Here is a 22,156-nt window from a genome sequence, read left to right on the forward strand (position 1 = left end):
AAAATTTCATCTAAGCCAAAATGGAACTAAAACATGCAAGATCAAATTTTAGGTTAAGAATTTCTGCCCTTCCTTGAGGCTACCTGTGCAAATGGCATCCAGGAGGCAATGAAAAAGTAGAAGCAGTCTAAAAGACAATGTAATTATTTTCATTTATTTTTCATTGTGATTGGAAGTTTATGGAAGGATGGTTGTTACTTGCACAAAGCTTTATAGGCAACAAAAGTTAAAACAAGTTTTTACGAGAAAACAGATTATCTTTATGACCTTAGGATAGGCAGGGATTTCTTAAACAGGACTCAAAATGCAAGTTATAAAAGATAAGCAATAAATTGGACTTACTTAAAATCAAGGATTTCCGTTCATCAAAAGATAATATTAAAATAACAAAAAGGAGGTCACAGATTCGAGAAGGTATTTGTAATAGATATATTAGACAAAGAACCATCCAGGGTATGGGGTCATTAAGACAGACAACTCTCCACAAATGCACAAAAGCTTTGAACAGACACTTCACTAAAAGCATATCAAAATGGCCAAAAAGCATCTAAAAAGTTGCTCAACAATCAGGGAAATGAAAAATTTAGATCACAATGAAATATGCATCCCCTTTTTAGATTAAAAATTGGTCAGTACCAATACTGGAACAACCAGCCAACTCACATCACTAGTAGAAGATAAATAAAAGTTGTAATAAACAACATTGGCTACTATTGGGCATAAATAGCCCTTATATACACTTTATATCAAGTACTTAACCAACTAATACCTTTCCAAGTATTTTTTTTTTTTTTTACTTAATACTTATATAACCCTACAAAGCTGTCTCATTCTTGGTTCCATTCTACAGATAGGAAATGGCAGTATATAAAGAGTTAATGACTTGTCCAAGATCTCACAGATGTGAATGAAGATCTCCACTCAAGTTAGTCTGAATTCAGAATCTGGGCGGTCAACCCCTTGCTACGGAATGGACGGACGGTGTCCTGGCCCCGCCTGCATGTTATATAACGTACACGACTAAGCCCTGTGGCATTCTGAGCAGGGCAAAAGCTATGGTGGTGGCCAGGATTGGTGATGGATTCCCTGAGGCTCCTAAGCCCCACTAACTGCACACAGGTGAGTGGCTCCCTGATGCCAAAGAACCACCAACTGCGCGCTTTCCCCAAGACCACTTTTTCACCTCCAGCCAATTTGCTTGGGGAATCATGAAGCTCCCCGGTGCCCAGAAACTCTGCAGTTTTTCCCCGAACTTCACAGACACGCCGGAGGTCGGCGTGAGCGTCTGGCTAGTTCCTTACTTTTGCAGCCAAGGAGAAGCAGTGCGAAAATTCCCAGAACCGAAGAAAAACAGGTCTGCGAAGGAGCAGGAAAAGCCACGGCGGGAAGGTGAAGGTTTACACTAAAGGAATAGCAGCAGAAAAGAATTAAGAGGACAACAGAAAGAGAGGCGTCCCGGGAACCACCAAGTTCAAGCCCGGTTAACACGGCCCCTCTCTATTGCGCCTGCGCGGTGCTACCTCCCTTCCCACCCCGCCCCTTCCCGCCGCCGAAGATTTACTCGTCTCTCGGCAACCATTCAGCCGAGCAGCCAATCAGAGGGCTCCGTCCGCCCTGCCCAGCCGTCAGCTCCCCAGCGGAAGGATCCCGAGGGGCAGGCTCCGCCTCGCCCCGCCACTGGCTCCCTCGGGAGGGCCGGCCTTGGGGCGGGGGCGGGGGCAGGGGCGGGGGCGGCGGGCGGGGGCGTGGTCAGGCCGAATAAGAACGGAGGGGGCGGCGGCTGGACGGCTCACTCGGTGCCACTGCCTGGGGGCTGTAGTGACCGCGCCGCTCCTCCGGGGGGCTGCCCACGCCAAGGACCAGCCTCTGTTGCCTTCTCTTCCACCTCCCAGGTGAGTACACGGTTTCCTCCTCCAAAGGTGCTAGGATGCAGCGGCGGGCTTCGAGGGTCTTTTCCCCCTCAACGGTGCTCCAGGACAGGAGGGGAGGTGCGGACAGGTGCCCAGACCTAGTGCTCCTGTACCCTCCTGCTCCCGCGAAGAATGCCCCGTCCTTTACGCACCGCGCTCCCCAGAGCCAGAGAAGCTCCGAGAGCGCTAAAACTTTTCCGAGACTGCGCCCCGGGCTTGGCAAACTTTAGCAAGTTCCTGCTCCAGGAGTCCCGCGGGCTGCGCGCTGGCCCGGCGCAGGCGGAGCGGCTGGGGAGCAAATGATGGGCGCCTTCAGCTCCTTCCTTGCCAAGATCAGACAACGCCCCCTACCACCCTTTGCTGGCTGGCGCTCCCTCGGGCTTGCCTCTGCGCTCCCGCGGACTCGTACGCCTCCTCTGAGCCGTCGGCCGAGAGTGAATTCGAATCCGGCGGTTTTAACAGGCGCAGTTGGAGACGCAGCGGTCTGGGACTTGCATCTGGCCGGGCAGGGGAGGGGTGCTTCCTAGGCTCGGTTCCAAGGCCTGAGTTTTAAGGAAAGGTCAGAGATCCTTCCTTAAATGTTCTTGGACTCAACCCACTTGAATGTGGACACCGCGAAAGCAGTAAAGGGATCCAAGCGAGTGACTTCGGCACCGCGCGTCTCTCAGAAAGTTCTCGAGAATACGGTGTCTATGAAACCTGGTTCCTCCCCTTTTGGGAATGAAACTTGCTTACCGCCTAGGCTAAAAGCCATGGCGAGTCAGTTGACTCGGATAGCGGTGCCGACGGTGGCACCGAGGCGCGGCTGTCCCGGGAGGTGTCGCATTCAGCGAAACCCTTTCGCACAAGTCGCCAGGCCGGAGGAGCCGAGTGGGAGGGGAGTAGGAGGAAGATGAGGAATTTGAAGAGCACAGGTTGGTAGCCTGTGTACCTAAACGGAATACGCCGGCGGGCGAGGAAACCGAAGGGTGCCCCCCCCTCCAAGAGAGGGAGGGCTCCAGGGGAGATGCCTGGCGAGTTTCCCTTGAGAAAGCAAGACATTGCAACTGTTAGAGGTGGACCATTTCAGCCCGCTGGTTGTGCTTTAAAAAAAAAAAATTTTTTTTTGTTTACTTTTACTTTTTATTTATTTATTTTTATGCAGAGGAAGCCTTCTGCAGGGCCCTAATTCCTTGTCTTAAGGGGAACCTGCTTCCTTCTTAATTTTTTTTAAATTAGTTATTGATAGAACTTTATTTTATTTATTTCTTTATGAGGTGCTGATAATCGAGCCCAGTGCTTCACGCATGCTAGGCAAGCGCGTTACCACTGAGCCACAACCCCAGCCCCTTTTATAATAATTATTATGTTTTTAAAAGATGGAGGTATCACATGCATACAGTGAAGTAGGTAAAGTGCTCTTACAGTAAACTTTTATCCAGACCTTGTATGTAATCCTTTGCATTGTGACAAATATTTGGTAGAAGGATTAGGAGACTGAACCATCCTAGGAAATAAAGTTAGAACTATTAAATCCTTCTAAAAAAGACCGGCCGGCTGCCCCAGCTGCCTTGCAGTGGGATGAGGGTGGCCATTGTTGGCCACACCAACCTTTCAACCTGAATAACTTGGCAAGGCAGCAAGTCAGGAAGCAAGCCAGGCTGCGGATAGGGTAGTAGGAGAGCTTACCAAGAATTGTACTGTGCCTTAAATCCCCAGAGGTATTATTGAGGGATTGAGATCTGTCCCATTAGACCCTGCAGTTGAAGTGGGTGGGGCTTAGCAATGCTGACTTGGCTTTCTGGAAAGCTGTGTGAGCTGGACCAGCATGGGTTCTATTCTTTGACATTCTTGCTTATGAAAATGGTAAACTTAGTATCTCTGAAGTCAGCTCTTAATTCAGATAAATGAAACCTTGTCTCTTAAGGTAGCCCATAGTTTTAGAGTACATATATTCTCAATAATTTTTTAGAAAGGAGATTTGATATATTGTATATAATTGTTCAGGTAGCTGCAAGGAGTGTCCCATAAAACATCAAAGTTTTTTAAAAAAAAATTTTTCCTGCTAGGATACCCCTATATTGTTACCAAACAAAAGTTCATAACTTTTTAAGTTACTTTAGTGTGTTACATAGAACTAACAGCCACACTCTTCATGCTGTTTCTTCCACAATACCTGCCTTGTATCCAGAGATTAAATTCCTGTAACTCTGAAGGAAAGGATTTGGCTCTGGGCCTCTTGGTCAGAATTAGTATGACTTAGTTCAGCACCAGGGGCTCTCCCTACTTAATGTCTTCAGACTTAAGCGGCCTCCCCCACCTACCCCTATCTCCCAGTAGTGCACACACTTAGCCCACATCCCCCATTGTTCAAGGCCAGGGCAGATTATGTACATCTTGCACTGCCCATCAGAGAACAGAGAATTCCTCCTACTTCTGAAAGTCCAAGGAACAGCTCAGCAATAAAGATAACTTAAAAGTGGACTGTGGTGCCCTTGTTCTCACAGTACCATTAACCGGACACATTTGATACAAAATTGGAAAACTTTTTTTTTCCTCCTGCTCCAGTAAGTAGTACCTTATCTTCATCTTTCCTCTTTGATATGTTGTATTTGTGGATTGAGCCACTAAAGGCCAACTTGAGAGCTCTGAATGGATGTGTTAAATCATTTTGCATTACCAGGAAGCCCCAAACTAGGTGCCTGAGTTAAGTTAAACTTTGTTGGTGTTTCTTGGTCTCCTATCTGCCTCTGGATGGTATCTGTTATTTTGTGAGCAGGTGTGGGTGTTTGGGGGTTAAGAGGGAGCAAGGCAGAGTCTGAGGTACTACTTGGGCTAAGACATTATTCTGAATAGATAAGTTGTGCTCCTTTTTCTCATTGCCACTAAGGTAAATGGCAATATAGAAAAATGCCTCCTGACATCTTAGTGTTTTAACCGTGGTACACTAAATTAGCTCAAATCCTATTATGGTGAAGCCAGCTCCTTCAAGGATGTGATAGTGTGTTTAAAGTTCCTTGGACATATCAGTAGAGCTGATCTCTTAATAACATTTCCAGGATCTAAGGTTTCTCCAACTTTTTTTTTTTTACTACATACATTATAAAGAAGCTTATATTTAGAATGTAATGGTTTATAAAAGAAGCATCTTTATATAACCTATGTTAGTAAACTTTATGAATTGTTTCGAATTAATAGAATTTGTTCAGCTGGCCCCTGTGGCTCGTTCTAGAACTGTTTGCAGAACTTCTTGGAACAACAGGAAAAAACCAATATGAAGAAATAATTGCTGACGTTAAGCAACTCTCCGAGTAGGATGTTTTTTAGTTCCAGAGCATTTAAGAGTCTTGGTCACTAAACCGCGCAGAGTGCTCATTTCTTGGATAACAGTGATTGAGTCAGTAAGTAGTTAAGTGCTTCCTGGGTAGAGCCTCATGCCAGGTACTGAGGAGACCAAGGGAACTGTGTATAAAAAAGCCTGGGGAATTACCCTGGATTCAGGAGAAGCTGGGTTGGCTGTTTTTAAGAACTCAGTTTTCTCAGCCCCTGGCATGTGGGCTCTGTGCTCAGTAGCAGAGTCCCTTTTGCTTGTTGAGAAGGTGGCCTTACACACAGGATGCACTCCTTTTGTGTGGATACACATTCTGGTGAAGGTCAGCTGGCATTCCTTGCAAAAATGGAGAGAAACTCAAAGTGGGTTCTCTCCTGGTGGCCAAGGTGCTGAATGCTGCTTTCTGGATTAAAAGCTCCTGACCTCAAATGCAGGGCAAATCTCAGGGTCTTCTTTTAAATGGGGGCCTCAGGGTGCAGGTTTGGAGCTGAGGGGCAGTGACTACCAACTCAACAACAGCTGCAACTCCTAAGCCACTCCCGTTTGGTGCCCTTAAGCACTTTCCACACTTCCCACACTCCCAACACCAGCCCCACAGGGCTCGCTCAGCCTTTCTCTCTCCATGTTCGCTCAGTTGCTGGTTCTGCTGATTCTTTTATTTTTTTGTTTCCCGCTGTCATCACTGACCTGGTTTAGGGACCTGTAGACAGCAGCTCAGTGAAAGCAACAGTGTGTCGCCTCTGGCCAATTCCGCGCATGTACCTGGAATGCCAGCATAAGAGCTCCTAGGACCTGCTGTTAGCTCTGACATCCCAGACTCCCTCCCAAGGATCTGTCCCTTTCTGACTATTCTTGGCCTCCTTTGCACAAGTCTTCTCAGCTGACCTGTCTTTTTTTTTGTGGAGTAAGTACTCAGATACTTGACTAAGTGAATACAACTGCTTCCTCACCATACTTTATTTTAATCCAGCTTTGGGCTCCTTGCACAGGTTTCTGACTGATCTTGTCCTGTCTTAGAGTCCTCCTGTCCCACACTCTCCTCTTCAGTACTTCATAGTTTTTCCTTGCATAGTACTTTCTAGTTTTTAAAATTTAATCTTTAATTGAATGAGTACCCAAAGTCCCGTATCTGTCTCCATCTTTACCCTCTGCAAGAGATCTGGAGAAAACCACCCTTCAAGAGCTAGATCTTGAAATCACCCTTGCCATCACCTTGCCAACATGAACCTTGCTTCATGTTGCCCTAAGCTTCTCTCAGCCAGCTTAGCCTTTTCAAGATGGAAGAAGTCACCCTTTGCCTGCCTGGCTGCCCACCCTGCACTCCAAACATAGTTTGCTGAGCCCTGCTTGGCTTGTCACAGTTCAGGATGGGCACCAGGACTGCTGCTGCGGCCTAATCCTGAGTAGTCTTGGGTAGTTCTGTCTTTTACATGGAATAACCACATGGGGCTGCAGTAGGAAGATTGAGCAGAAGGAGAGGTGAAGCAGACACTAATTAGGCTCCTGCTGTGGCTCTAGGTGCTTACCAAATGTTGCTCAGCTAGACACCAGCTCTGCAGATGGGTCCCATGTTTGGGTCCTTCATAGTCTTTATATTCACCTCCTCTCTGCCTCTCAAGCTGCTTCATTGTGGGGAGACCTGGATTCTGGTCCTGACAGAGTCTTTACTTTTTCAGGCTTCAGTTTCTTGATTACAATAAAGACAATAGACTGGACCAGGGCTGCCTGATAGAAATGCGGAAGGCACAATTAACTCTTTAGTAGTCACATACAAGAGTAAATATAAGAAAAATTAATTTAAATAAGATTTATCCCAACATGTCAAATAGAATTATTTTAATATGTAATTAATATAAAATATAAGGGAAATATTTAACATTTCCTTTCTTCATACTGAGTTCTTGAAATCCAGTGTGTGTTTTGCACTTGCAAGCACACTTCTGTTTGGACTTGCTGCATTTTAAGTGCTCCAGAGCCACACATGGCTCATGGCTACTGTGTTGGACAGTGTTGGTCTGGACCATTTGCAAAAAATGTTTCACTCTTGATGGGCACAGTGGTGCCACCTGTAATCCCAGCCGCTTGGGAGGCTAGGAAGGAGGATTGCAGATTCAAAGGCAGCCTCAGCAACTTAGCAAGAGCCTGTCTCAAAATTTAAAAAAAAGGGGGTGGGGGTGGGGTGGGGGGGCTGGGGATGTGGTTCAGTGGTTAAGTGTCCCTGGCTTCAATTCCTGGTACCAAAAAAAAAAAAAAAGTTTCACTCTTACATTCTGGGTTTACATCTTTAGGAAGCAGTGTTAACCCAAGCTAATGGAAGAAGAGTGGGAACTAGAATATTAGCTCTATAAAGGCAAGGATCTTTGTTTCTTGTTTTCTTTTCTTTTAATATTTATTTTTTAGTTTTAGGTGGACACAATATCTCTATTTTTTTTTTATGTGGTGCTGAGTTTCTTGCTTTCTGAGGTAGCATAAGCTCCTAGGACTCAGAACACAGTAGATACTCAGGTGATTAAAAGAATGAAAGGAGATTCAGTTGATGTTCCAATAATCATTCACCCTAGGAGTCATACTGGACACCAAAACACAGGATGTCTGATTCCTAGTCCAGTGCCCTTCTTGTTTTCTTAGAGTTTCTTAGAGAATAACCATAAGGAAAGAGAATTTCACAGAACAGCACATAAAATCTTTTGAGAATGGTAAAGGGTCAGGGCTCAATTTATCAACAACTCAATTTTACCAACAGTCTACTGACAATTAAAATTTGAATGAATATTCAAGAGGGAGTAACTTTTAGGTTAAAGGTATTTATGAGCTATCAATGACAGTCACCCCAGGGAACTATATTCATGGGTTGTACGCCTCCATAGATATAGGGATACCAAAGATGAAGTTATTTGACCACCTCATGTGTCATGGGTGCAGATAAGTACCTCATCTATGTAATTGCTCCTTCACTTTAATCCCACCCTAATTTCTATTACCTAGCACCATTTTAATGTCAGAGGGTCAATATTTCACTCAGGCTGCTGCCATGAGCAGTACATAGAAATCAAATATCTGCTATTCCCAAACCCCTCATGCAACAAAACTGAACGGACTGTTTTTGTAATTAGCATCTGCAATGAAACCGAGGCCAGCTCACACTTAGATATTTGTGAATGCATTTCTATGTGTGTCTGACTGTGATAAGTGCTACATTTGAGGATCTAAGCATTGCTTGTCCCTTTCCTGATAAAGCCCAGGGAGGCTGCTTAGTGACTGGACAGAACTTCTAGCTGACTGAAGTCTTTGTGTTGAACAACTGACAACCATTCAAAGTTCTAAGCTGGAGAGTTAGATGGTAAAAAAAAAAAAATGCCTGTGGAAGCAACCTCTGACAAAACCTGTAGGCTGTCAGCTCTTACACCCTGTGGATTATGACTCGGTCATCGGTGCAGTAAACAGTCTCTAGGAACCTCCTATTTTTCTCAGTCTAGTCCATCTCTGAAATAAAAAGGCCAGTTCTGAGGAGCTCTTCAAATGAATTCAGACCAGTAACATCTGTGATTGAGAAATGTTGGGTAGTGCCAGGCATGGTGGTGCATGCCTGGAATCCTAGAGACTCAAGAGGCTGAGGCAGGAGGATCGCAGGTTCAAAGCCAGACTCAGCAACTTAGTGAGACCCTGTCTCTAAATATATATATATATATATATATATATATATATATATATATATATATATTTATACACACACATATACATACACACACACACACACACACACACACATATGGTTGGGGATGTTGCTCAGTGCTTAAGTGCCCTTTAGTTCAATCCCTGGTACAAAAAAGAAAAGAAAAGAAATGTTGGGGATTACCAGATAGCAGCAAAGGTTATTTCCTGTTCAATTTGTATATGGGAGGGAAAAAAATAAGATGTCTGTGTTCTGACCTTGTTGCTATTTACATTTGCAACAGCTTTAAGATGTCCCTTTCAGTATTTGCACTTCTGAAACATCCCCGTTGGACTATCTGGGCCAGTGTTTTGATTCTGCTTTGTGCTATTTTGCAGCCCCAGCATTAGTTCTTCCAGCGTTATCTCTCCGCCCACACTTGCTTAGGCATCCTATTTTGAAAGTGGTGAAGACACTTTCTGTGTGGAGTCGTCTTTGGGTGGTGTCCCTATGGACAGCCCCGTCACTGATAACCATGCAGAGTAGGTGTGGGCATCAGTGGGAAGTGAGACTCTGTGAAGGTCCCCCAGACTCGAAAGGTCCAGGGCATAGCTAGCGAGGCAGCACACCCTGCCTTGGTTTCAGTCCAGGACTCTGCCGTGGGAATCTAACCAATTCTTTTTGACTCTAGTAAACATCAGGGTGCAGTGACTGGGAGTCTGCTGATAACCCTGAGAAAACAGACTGAGGCCTCCAGCTGAATGGGATGGAGCTGAGAGGGAGAAGGGACCATCTGGGAGGCTCTGTATGTCACCAGCTTAGAAATGTTTTCTCTAGGCACAGCTTTGTGGCTTGCGCATGAGCTGAGGGAGAGTGGGTTGTGGGTATTTGAGTGGGACAATTGTAAAAATAACCTCTGGAGGAAAAATTAACATAGAATATATTCTATTGTCTTTTTCAAAAATAAAACAACATTTTATGTGGTTCTATTGCTTTGGACCATCTGTCATCCAGAGACTTATTCCATGCACATAAAACACATGTGAGTGCCTCTGTTACCTATAACTACTACTACTTCTTCTTCTTCTTCTTCTTCTTCTTCTTATTATTATTATTATTATTATTATTATTATTATTATTTTATACTGGGGATTGAACCCAGGGGCATTTTACCCCTGAGCTACTTCCCCATCCCTTTTCATTTTGAGGCAGAGTCTCATTGAATTGCTTTAGGCTGGCCTTGAACTTGTGATCCTCCTGCCTTGGCATCCTCAGTTACTGGGATTATGGGCATGTGCCACTGCACCCAGCTATCTGTAACTTTTTAGGGTGTTTGGGGGCTGTGGAGGAATCTCTGGCATGTGACCCCCCTCTCTAGTAGTGGGGCCAGGCCTGATAAGGGGCTGGCTGCAGGTGGACAAAAGGTGTCCTCTGCCTGCCCTGGTCCTTGATCATTTCTGGTCTTCACCTCCAAAGAATTCGAGGAATAGGGAAGATTTCTCTTCTGAACACTGAATACCTATTTACCCGAGTTTTTCTCCTTTTTGCCAATTTACCTGCTGTTTGTATATGTGAAGTAGTGTGTCCTGATGTCTATGGTCATCCAAGTGTATAACCTTTCTCTCCTGAGAAAGAATCAGCGTGTCAGACTGTAAGCAGGTGGGGAAAGTGACAGGTGTCCCTTCCCAGGTTTGGCATTTTCAAGTTTGTCTGTCCAGGGCTGTTTCTGTTTTCAGTGTTGCCCCAGCAATCCTTCCTGGGCCATCCTTGGAGTCCTGTGAGTCCCTGCAAACTTACCTCCCTCTTCTCTATAGCTCCCCTTGAGTTACCAGGCTCTTTGATCTAACAGAGTTACCCTCTGGTCTGTAGGGAGTGTCCTGTTCTGTTGCTTTATCAACAGATCAACACTCCTGATCTTCCAGCCACCAGAGCGAATCCCAGGAGCCATTCCTTTATTCTGTGAACAAAGCATGTACCTTAGGTATCAGAATCAGAATCATTCCATTCCTAAAAACCTCTCTATTGTGCCAGGAATTTTTTTTTTCCTCTCAGTGCTTCTCAGGCAAGCTGACCAACTGACTCCTTCCACTTTGGGCTTCTCTCTCTTGTGGACTTGCTTTCTCAAAAATCATTCCCGCCCTGCAACCCAGCCAGCATCGTGGAGTTCCCTTAAAAGTTGGGAGGCCTTCATCTTGCAGCCATTGTTCCTTTAAAACAAACATTACCATTAACAAGTAGCAGGTCTGTCCTTAATTTCAATTCTGATTGCTCCAACCAGTCTAGATATACCCCCCAGATCTGTGAGAGAGCCAGTTTCTGTTCTGAGGGCTGTTAGATACTTCACTTCCACATGCTGCCCTGCCTGTAGCACCTGCTCTGGCCCCACTCCACTCAGGACAACCTAGCCTATCTAGCAAACTTCTGCCCTACCATCTTATTAAATCATCTTCCTATTTTACTTCTGTTTTTTTCCATCTCCTTCTATGAATGCCTGAGCAACTAGCTCTTCTGAAAATCCTCCCTCCTCTCTGAATATATACCTGCCAGAGCTGACGACCTTCTAGCAGCCTCAAATCCTATCTCTGCCGTTTACCAGCCGTGCGTCCTGGGCAGTTCACAATTTGCCTATCTTCTTTGTTCCCAGTTTCCTCATCTGTCAAGGAAGGGATAATGACATTTCCTTTACTGAACTTCTGTAGAAACAAAATGGATTGATCCAGATCGAGTCCTGACAGCCCTGTCTCACTGTGTACCTGGAATGCTACCAAATGCAGCTTAGTGGCCGAACATTAAATCTCACTTGGTGTCCCCTGGCATGGCTTCGGCTATGCAAAGCACCTCTGGAGGGCCCTGCCTTTGCCAGTACCTGATGGGGAGCTTCTGGGGAAGTGGTAAAATTTACCCTGTGAGAAAGGATGTGGGCAGAACTAGAAGATGTTTATGTTATGAAACAACCAATACGTAGCCCTATTGAGAAGTGGGATTTCTCAGACACCACTGCCAACAAATTATCTCCCCTGGGGTCTCCCTGAGGGCCACCTCTAAACCACCATGGCATTTCTTGCTTCACTAGAATCTGCACAAAAGCAAGGAGCGGAGGGCGGCTGTCTCAAGCTTGGTTGTCTTCTACATGGGCAGTGGGGACAGGAGCCAGTGGAATGGTGAAGTACCACAGTCATAGTTCACAGAAGTTTGCTTTTTCTTGTTTTGATTAGGGTCCAATAAGATCTTTGTTCTACAGAAGACTGCTTTAGTAGTGGTAAGAACTGGTCCTCCAGTGCACATGAGGGTTTGTGATGTTCTCACTAGCCTCTCCCCACCTCCCACCCACCATGGCACCAGGGCTTGGTAGAGGGAGTCACCATTTTCAAGAGTGGTCTGGAGCCAAGGACCTGGAGTCAATACACTCTGTCTCTTCTGAACCTTATCAATTTGTTCAAAAGGAACAGTTGTAGCTTCCTCATACTCACTCCTTTTGGGGATTAAATGAGAATCCATGTGAAGTGGCTCATTCAGTAGTTTGCTTTTCTACACCCCTCTACATGCTTCATTTTATAAGTGAATAAGAAATAGGCCTGGGCACACCTATAATCCTAGTGGCTCAGGAGGATCAGGAGTTAGTTCAAAGCCAGCCTTAGCAACTCAGTGAGACATTGTCTAAATAAAATACAAAAAAGGGCTGGGGTTGTGGCTGAGTGGTTGAGTGCCCTTGAGTTCAATCCTTGGTCCAAAAGAAAAAAGAAAAAAGGAAGAAGAAGAAATAGAAATAGGCCTGGAGATGTACCACCCATTCTCTCGACTCACTAAGGAAAGTCAAGCAAGGTTATGATGAAGTCCATTGCCAACCATTCTTACTTCTGCTTAAATTCTCTAGCTTTTTATATGCAATGAAATAATCTTTTGTTGCCTAAAGCATCTTCTGTTGCACATGGGGAGAGGAATCTGTGTAGAAGAGGTGGGAGAGGAAGACCCACAGGCACCCGAGTCCCTCTGGGCCAGGAGTCAGGGCTGGCAGGTGTCTTTGTTCTACACACAGATGTTCCTTACACTGGAGTCTGTGTCCAGGCTTAGTCCACTGCCCATGGATGGCCCCTGCCCTGATCTAGGAAGATCCACATTTTTGAGGTCATATCTAGAATAGTGAAAGGAAATTTTGTCACCAAAGGAATGTTGAAATGTGTGTGTGTTTCTTTTTAAACCTGTAGTAGGGGCAGAAGTAGAGGGTGCTGCACGGTTGCCTCTGGGCTGGATGGAGGGCTTCAGTGCCTTAGAGCCTCCACTCAAGCCTCAGTTTCCCTGAACTTTGGACAATCACTTCTATAGCTTTCATGTTAAATACGACAGACTTAAATATTCCATCTTTAACTGTGTAGGTGTGTCTCCACATGTGCCCAAACCCTTTGTATGATTTCCATGTCTAATGCCAGGCACAGAAGAGAGGAATCAAGGTCAGTAGGAGTCTTATCTCCAATTGGTGCATCTGCCTGTCACTCATGCCCACCTGAGTCCCCTTGCGACTTTGTAGTCTGTCACCCTTGTTTCTGGAGTTAATTGGCGGTCCAAGGATCTACATAAGCTATGTTGCAGAATAGAAATAGCTTTTCTCCCCTACTAAGGCACAAAACATAGGCTTTTAGATCAACCTGCTGTGCACAGTTCTGTCCCAAGCAGTAGGAAATATTAAGTTCGATATCCGCCTTGTGCTCGGGGAGCTTAGTTTAACCTTCTGGCCTAGTTTTTCTCTTCCTTTCCACTTTTGCTGCTCTTTCTGCAAACCTGTTTTCTTCTGATGTGTGTGTATTCTGCATTTCTGCTACAGCCAGATAACAGGGAACCCAAGGGTTCCTAAGATAGTTGTTCATCAGGAGTCAAACCTTGCAGAAGATTAACTAGCTTGAACGGAGTAGGCAGCTGGTTTTTCTGGCTTCTCTAAAGTACCTGTATTTGCAAATCAATGACAAGTGTGGTTTCCACCTTTGCCAACTTCTGTGCAAAACCACAGCGAATCTTCATCTTAAATGCTGGTCTGAATTTATTAGACTTCGAATTAATTTGTTTTTCTAGCCACTATTTTGTTCAATTCTGCTAACTGGGATTGGCCTTTAACCAGGGCCTTTCAGGAGTGGGGAATGTGTGTTTCATGTGATTCTTTTATGTGGGGATTATATCAATGTTGATTTAAAGTGGATAATTAAAACTAAAACTGTTCAACGAAGCTCCAGTGTATTATATAAGCACTAAGGGCCTTATAACTTGGATTTATTTTTGTAAGACCAGTGTTTGTCTAAGTAATTTGAAAATGTACTTGTGGTATTTGAAATCATTGGGTTGAGTGGAAATGAAGAATTTCTCTTTAATAGATACAAAGTGCTTATTTTAGGGTTTTTCTAAGGAATTAAGATTTTAATATGAACCTGGTCTAAACTCATTTCTTCAATTGGTTCAGCTTCTCTATACCTAAATTACAATAAATTGAGAGAATTAAAATCTACACCATGACTTGGCCGTTGTCCATATGCCACACTGTGCTTTTATATGGACTCCTTCCCCCCCCCCACAAAAGTTAACTCCATTATTCACCATGTATGGGAGAAGTTGGCATGGAAGATGCCAACTACCGGAACCTTGGATTCCTGGAAAGTATTTATTGTATTTATTAAAGTTCTTGCAAATGTAGCCAGTCATCCACATAACAATATCACAAGGGGAGTTATAATATGTTTGAAGTAAAAATAGCAGTTCTGTGAAAGTGGAAGGCATTGTTGGATAATACAGAAGGGTTAGATGAGATGGCTTACTCATTATGTTGAGTTTTGGTTTTTTGAAAAAATAAACAATGGATATATTTTTAAAGTACATAAGTAGAAACTTGACTGAAAGACCTTCCAGAGGAAAAATAGTCCCTCCCCTTGCCACACCTGTGGAGAGCAATATTTCTGGGCTGGCAGGAGAGCTTCCAAGTGTGACTTTGGGTCCATGGATATGAGAATAGTGGGGATAGGCTGGGGACTGAATAAATGAAATAAGGTAGAAATTGCTGGAAGGCTCTTAAGGGAAATTTTTGGAATTTACATTCTGATATTTTAATTTTTCATCAACTTATTCCCATATAGGCTCTAAATTCAAAAGGTACAAAATAATTTTTTTTCCTCTGTCTCCCAAACTATTGGTGGCATTTCATGTAGACTGAGTTACTTCTGGTATATCTTTGCAGAGACTTTATGTGCTTGTATAAGCACAAACTTGTACACATACTTGTACTTGCTTTTCTATTCATGAGCCTTGAGTGTTTCACATTCGTGGAGATAGAGCAGCTACTATTCTTTTGAACAATTGCACATGTTTGTTTACTGTTGTGCGTGTGCATCAAATCATTTAACCATCTTTTATTGATGAATAACTTGCAGCTTTCTAAATAATTCTCCAGTGAATATCTCTGTGCATACTTGCAAGTATACTCAGAGGATAGAATTCAAAGTAGTCTTAGTTGATGTAGAATTGCTTCATCAAAGAGTATGTCCACTTAAGTTTCGCATTCTTTCGAGAGAATCACTGGGCAGTAGGCTGGAGGTGTCTGCTTTCCCATATGTCAGACTTAATGATCTTTGCCAATATGATAGATGACAATGATAATTAGGGTTTTAGTTTACCCATATCTTAAGTAAGGTTGAAGATACTATGTGTTTGAGTCACTGTTCGTGTTCTTTGCCCCCTCATCTGTTGGATTCTGGTATTTCTCACTTGTAAGAGTTTCTGAGGAAATGAATATTTTGCCTAACATTAAAAATATTTTCCTAGATATGTTATCTAGCTTCTTTATGGTGTTTTTACTATCAGGACACTTATTTTTTATATTGTCAAATCTATCAGTTTTTGTGGCTTTTAGATTTCATTTGCTAATTTAGAAAGGATTGCCATCTCTGTGTATGCATATGTAGGTCTCTGTGTTTTTATTTCCCCAGTACTCTTAGAACTTCATCCTTTTATACTTAAGTCTTTGATTTAACCATCTGTATCCTAGTTTGGCTTGAGAGAGGGAGTCACCTTTATTATTTCTTGTTTAACTCTAGATGACCCATTCAGATATCTGGGGTTTTGTTTTTCCTTCCCTGTTTTGAAATGCTTCCTTCATGTTATTCTCAACCTCCTCCTGTATTTGATTTTATGTCTAGATTTTTAAAATTCTGTCCTAACAATTTCTCTTTTTGTGCTGATAACATGCTGTTTGGTCATTCTGGCCTTAGGATGCCTCTTACAGGCTAAGTAGTTATACATGTTTCCTAACTTTTTCCTGGCTATTACTGCCCCTCTTCTCATTTGAACCTTGCAAAATCTCAGTCTCAAACAGATCCTGACTTTGAATTTACTAAAAGTCGCAGATTTTCAAATATATGAAAATTACTCACATATGTTCCTTTTATTCCTAAAGAAAGAGATTTAGGTTTTAGATGCTCTCTGGTCTCAGACACTCTCCTCTCAGTTTGAGAACATGTTCTAGCATAGTAGTTCTGACTTTATCCCTACATGACCTCTTTATTTTTTTAACAATCTTTTAAAAAAGGTATGAGTCAAAAGTCATTCCTAAAGTTCTGTGCAAAATTACCAAGGTTCTTCCTAAAGGTTTCTTCAATTGTTAAGTGATAGCGTTGCGGCTTCTCAGTCGTATGATACCTGCAATACACTTCTCATACCTGTAGGATACACGTGAACATCCAACACCCAACAAGATAACAGCGTAAAGCAGGCGGTATTTCTGTAGTTCCAACACATGTCACCAAATCATGGAGAGTCTAGCTGTGTCTCAAACCAAGGCCTGAACCCTGCCTTCGTGTAAGCATTTGACTCATTTGAGGCACAGGTGTGTTGTATGCTATCATAAAAGGGGCCACAACTGAGTATACAGAGAACATGGAGAAAAGAGAACACTAACATCCTAAATCAAGCTTGAAACCTATTTCCAGCCATACTAGCCGTTAAGTATTCTATCACAGACTTTGCTTGGTACCTGTAACTTAGCAGCGCCTTGGTAGGAGGATCTAAATAGCCTGGAGCTTTATAAAGCTGTTCAAAGAAGCTTGAGGCAAACTTGTATCTTCTTGGCATCAAACTTGTTCTTCTGTAGCAAGCAAGAACCCTCTAGGGTCTGCCTGGAGCCTGCTCTACTCTTGTGGTCAAGCTCCCCATTATCAGCTGAGTGGATTCCTTGTGCCTTGACTCAGATCCTAAAGGGCCACCATGATCTGGCCTGAAGAGTGGCTCATGGGGCCACTGGACACTTGCCATTTCTAGCTCGAGCTGCTTTCCTTTCCTGAGCCCCAGCTGAAAGCTAAGTTTCCTTCCTTGTTGGCTTGTGTCCCGTCCCTGGAAATGAACTCTCTCGTGGCCTTCCTGTTCACCCCAGTCAAGGGACCTTCTCTCTTCTGCCTTCATGTTACGTTTACTTCATGATGGGGAGTTCCTGGGGGCTCTTCTCTGTGTGCCTGGCAGTGCCCGGACACTGAGTGACAACCCTGGGGAATCCCTGGCACCTGGGCAAGGCCAGAAATCCATGTTGGAACCAGGGAGAATGCCCGCCGATGTGCATTCAAAAGCAGCAGCTTCCAGATAATGAAACGGCCCTGGGGTGGATTTTGTGTGTGTGTGGGGGGGGGGCGGGGAGTCAGAAAGAGCAGGGTGGGAAAGCTATTCTTGGTGAAATCTGAGGACAGCCCTGTGCATGGAAACACCCTGTGTTTCAGCTTTTTTTCCTCATCTAGCTAACCTTCTCCTCACAGGGGTCCACAGGCACTTTTTAACACATGTGTGTTTGTTTCTGTATATCAGGTTTGTATACATTAGGATTTCCAGGGACCTGTTGTGTGTGTCTCCTTTCTTTGAAAAGTGCGACACAGTTGAAAATTACTTTGGAAACTTTGTGGTTCTAGCAAGTGCCGTGTGAGAGGTGATGTTTGTCTCACATTACTCAGTGATAATACTTTGTTCTTTTTGCATAGTTTCAAGGTGCTCTTTTTCAAAATACAGTTGAATGATCCCACTGCCCAGAGGGTGTTTGCCATGTCCCATGCTGAGCATCCTTGGGGGAAGGATGTTTTCCAGTACATAGTTGACCTTTGATTGACCAGAAATTTTGCCCTTGAAACAACTCCTCAGATCTGTCCTGGATGATGGAAGAATTTGTTATAGGACAGGCTGCTCCCTTAAGTGAAAGGAACATGGGAATCTTGCTAAGGAAGTGTGCTTTGTTGTAGCAGAGAATGGTCGGACTCCCACTTTTTGGTGAGGCTGTAATCCAGAGTTGAGACTGTCTTTTCATGGGGTGAAGACTCTATGCATGTGGGCGTGTGTGTGTGTGTGTGTGTGTGTGTGTGTGTGTGTGTTCTGTGTGGGTGTTCTGTACAGTTTATATATCAACCAGTTCAAGATGTGGTTAGGAACCCAAAGCAAGAGAGGTAACTTTCACAGAAACCAGGGAAAATTAGCCAAACATGCACCTTTTTTTTTTTTTTTTTTTTGGTCTTACAGGCTCCTTATTAAAGACTATTGTGTTTTGTCTACTTGGGTTTACTCAGTTTGCTTTTCTTCACACAAACCTAGCACCTCCCACCCCCACACAGACAAAACTAGCAAAACAGCAGCAGCAAAAACTAGAAACCCACACCAGACAAGGTGATGGCATCGTCCAGATTGGTACAGGATGGAGTCTGTGCATTTGTCCTCATTCTGTGTAGGTACCATTCTTGACATATTTTTTAATTCAGTTAATCCCAGTGGCTCACAACAACAGAGTCGGGTGCGATCGATTGCAGTGTCACAGGAGAAGGTTCAGACATTAATCGGTATCTGTGAGCGCTTTGAGATGCTGTGCCGTGTTAAGGTGAATCCTAACTGTTTCTCACCCCTCGCTTTCAGTTTCCCCGGCCAGAACATCCCCCCGACGATGGCCGAGGACAGCAGCAGTACCAGGGAGTGCGTGTCCTTCAGTGTGCTCAACTGGGATCAGGTCAGCCGGCTGCATGAGGTCCTGACTGAGGTCGTGCCCATCCACGGACGAGGCAACTTTCCAACCTTGGAGATAACCCTGAAGGACATCGTCCAGACCGTCCGCAGCCGGCTGGAGGAGGCAGGCATCAAAGTGCAGGATGTCCGGCTGAACGGCTCTGCAGCTGGACACGTTTTGGTCAAAGACAACGGCTTGGGTTGCAAAGACCTGGACCTGATCTTCCACGTGGCTCTTCCCACCGAGGCAGAATTTCAGCTGGTCAGAGATGTGGTTCTGTGTTCCCTTCTGAACTTCCTGCCCGAGGGCGTGAACAAGCTCAAGATCAGCCCCGTCACTCTCAAGGAGGCCTATGTGCAGAAGCTGGTGAAGGTTTGCACGGACACAGACCGCTGGAGCCTGATTTCCCTCTCCAACAAGAACGGGAGGAACGTGGAGCTCAAGTTTGTCGACTCCATCCGGCGTCAGTTTGAGTTTAGTGTGGACTCTTTCCAAATCATCCTGGATTCTTTGCTTTTCTTCTACGATTGCTCCAATAACCCCATCTCTGAGCACTTCCACCCCACCGTGATCGGGGAGAGCATGTACGGGGACTTTGAGGAAGCCTTTGACCATCTGCAGAACAGACTGATCGCCACCAAGAACCCCGAAGAAATCCGAGGCGGGGGACTTCTTAAGTATAGCAACCTTCTTGTGCGGGACTTCAGGCCCACGGACCAGGAGGAAATCAAAACTCTGGAGCGTTACATGTGCTCCAGGTTTTTCATTGACTTCCCAGACATCCTCGAACAGCAAAGGAAGTTGGAGACCTACCTTCAAAACCACTTCGCTGAAGAAGAGAGAAGCAAGTATGACTACCTCATGATCCTTCGCAGGGTGGTGAACGAGAGCACCGTGTGCCTCATGGGCCACGAACGCAGGCAGACCCTGAACCTCATCTCTCTCCTGGCCTTGCGCGTGCTGGCAGAACAGAACATCATCCCCAACGCCACCAACGTCACCTGTTACTACCAGCCAGCTCCTTACGTCAGCGATGGCAACTTCAACAACTACTACATTGCCCATCCTCCAGTTACCTACAGCCAGCCTTACCCTACCTGGCTGCCCTGTAACTAACCTTGAGACCTGAGGGTTCCTGCAGTGGGAACCCTGTAGGGCAAGGGCTCTCAGGTAGGGGAGCCTCCTCCTAGATGTAGGTGTTTGGCTTTTAAAGGGGAACTCAGCTCTGATTCTGCTTTTTTTTTTTTTTTTTTTCCTTTGTGTACCCATTGGAATGGGTCTGCAGTATATCATGAGCCAACCCTAAAAAAAAAAAAAAAAAAAAGACCCATATAACAGTGCCACTTTGGAAAATGCTATAGGAAGTGTGACCTATCCACATCTTTCCAAGATAGACACTAACATGTCACATCCCAAAGGTCAGCACTTGGGGTTTTGAGCTCTGTGCAATACTTGGGATTGGGAGTGCTTGGGCAGCAGATGAGAAGTTTTAAGCTACTTCTTCTCAGCTGAGCCTGGAGGAGGCTATGTTGGCCCTCACTCGGGATTCTCAGCAATGACACGAACCTATGTTGTGCTGATAATCTCTCTTCTTGTGTCAGTTTTAGTCAGGCAGAAAACGATAAACATGAGGGTGCTCTTGTGACTTAATTTTTGTTCACAGGACTAAATTGCATATGTCTAGTTCCTGTCAGCAGAGCTAAGAATTTCTTTCATCAATAAACCAAAGCCAATAGCTGGAGACTTGAGATCTGGTTGGAAGTGGTTTATGGTTTAGATGCTGTGCTATCTTGAGGAATTATGAAATATTGCTGAGCAAAAAAAAAAAAGATGACCTTTTCTTGAAATGTAACTTGAAAACAAAATAAAATGTGGAACATAATGTTAAAGTAGAATTGTGGTGGTGGTGAGGGGGGTGGTGGACTGTAAATAGGAAACGTGAATGTCCTTTTTCTTTCTTTCTTTTCTTTAAGGAATTCTTATTGAATGACACTTTTCGTCCTCAGCTCTCTCGTGGATGACTTTTGTGTTGCTCCTCCTAAGTACTGTCAGTGCTGTTTCTGGACTCGTTGTTGTAACTGATGTAAGGGTTTTCCCATGTTTTAATTGGAAACCCATGTTTTTCTGGAGTACTTTGGCTATTTTTTTGTTTGTTTGTTTGTTTTCTTTACTTTTGAAAAACAAAAAAGTGATTTTCTTCTCCAGGTATTCTTTGACAGCTAATGAATTCAGGAATTTCAGTAGAATTGAGTGACCTGTGGAAGTGCTTAGATTCTAACCTGTCCCTGTGCCACACGAAGGTGGGGGTTTAGCATTAAGTCTGGCCTTGTGTGCTTTGGTGCTCTCAAGGCAGTTTGAAATCATTCCAGTGTATTTGAGGAAGCATGGGGTGAGTGAAGAATTATCTTCCTTATTCTGGTAGATTTGACCATACTTGTTTATATTCTGCACTTTAGAAGGAAAACAGTGTTAAACTCTAGTCTAAAGCAAGCTTAGTCAATGGGAGAGATCTAGCCTACATATTGCTTTCCAGAGTAGCTTTAGATTGTATGCTTTAAAAAAAATTTTGTGTGTGTGGGGGATTTTTTTAGAAAGCCTCACTTTATGGTATCAAGAGCAAAAGACAACTCAGTATTGCCTACCAGCTTGATTTCTCAAGTGATTGAATCAACCCCTTGCTCCTGATTTATATTTTCTCCTGTGGCTGTAACAATGCGATGCCCTAAATGATTGCTTTCTCCTTGCTTTAAGCAATGAAGTTATCTTTAGTGCAGAAATGCTTAGTAGAAAAACGAGTGGTTGACCTTTTTCTAAAGAGGTGTCTTCAGGTTTCTTCTGGAATGTGATCTCTTGGTCCTCTTAAGGAAGACAAGATTGACATGACTGAAACCCCAGGCTTAGCTGGGACCCATGTTGTGCTACATTAGGTGAAAAGAAGCCACTTCTTAGTGGAACCAGCTTCTGTTTTCCTGGGAACCTTAGTTATATTTGAATTCACTGGCTTCGAGTCAAGTTCTAGGAGGGGGACCGAGGACCTGGGGTGCTTCAGTGTTAAAAGGTGGGCAGCGATCCTGACTTTGAAAACTACCCGGTCATTCATGACCTTAAAATGCTGCCATTGTGGTCAGATGACAACATATTTGCACAAAACATGACAAACTTGTTTAACCAAAGCTTTTGGAGTGTGATGAAGCCGCCGCCAACATCAGCACTTGGCTGAGAGAAATCAGTATTGCTTCGGCTTAGGAGGGTCGGGAACCGGCGAGGCCCCGGAGGAAGATAGGATC

General features: G+C 44.2%; 1 protein-coding gene across 1 annotated transcript; it reads left to right on the forward strand.

Moving 5' to 3' along the window:
• Positions 1-1,790: 1,790 nt before the first annotated feature.
• Tent5c (terminal nucleotidyltransferase 5C) lies at positions 1,791-20,751 on the forward strand. Its single transcript, XM_027940228.2, has 2 exons — positions 1,791-1,892; positions 18,782-20,751. The coding sequence occupies exon 2, from the start codon at positions 18,810-18,812 to the stop codon at positions 19,983-19,985; it is 1,176 nt and encodes a 391-aa protein (XP_027796029.2). The 5' UTR covers positions 1,791-1,892; positions 18,782-18,809; the 3' UTR covers positions 19,986-20,751.
• Positions 20,752-22,156: the final 1,405 nt, after the last annotated feature.

Source organism: Marmota flaviventris, chromosome 10 (genome assembly GCF_047511675.1).
Source record: "Marmota flaviventris isolate mMarFla1 chromosome 10, mMarFla1.hap1, whole genome shotgun sequence".
In the NCBI taxonomy this organism is placed as follows: Eukaryota; Metazoa; Chordata; class Mammalia; order Rodentia; family Sciuridae; genus Marmota; species Marmota flaviventris.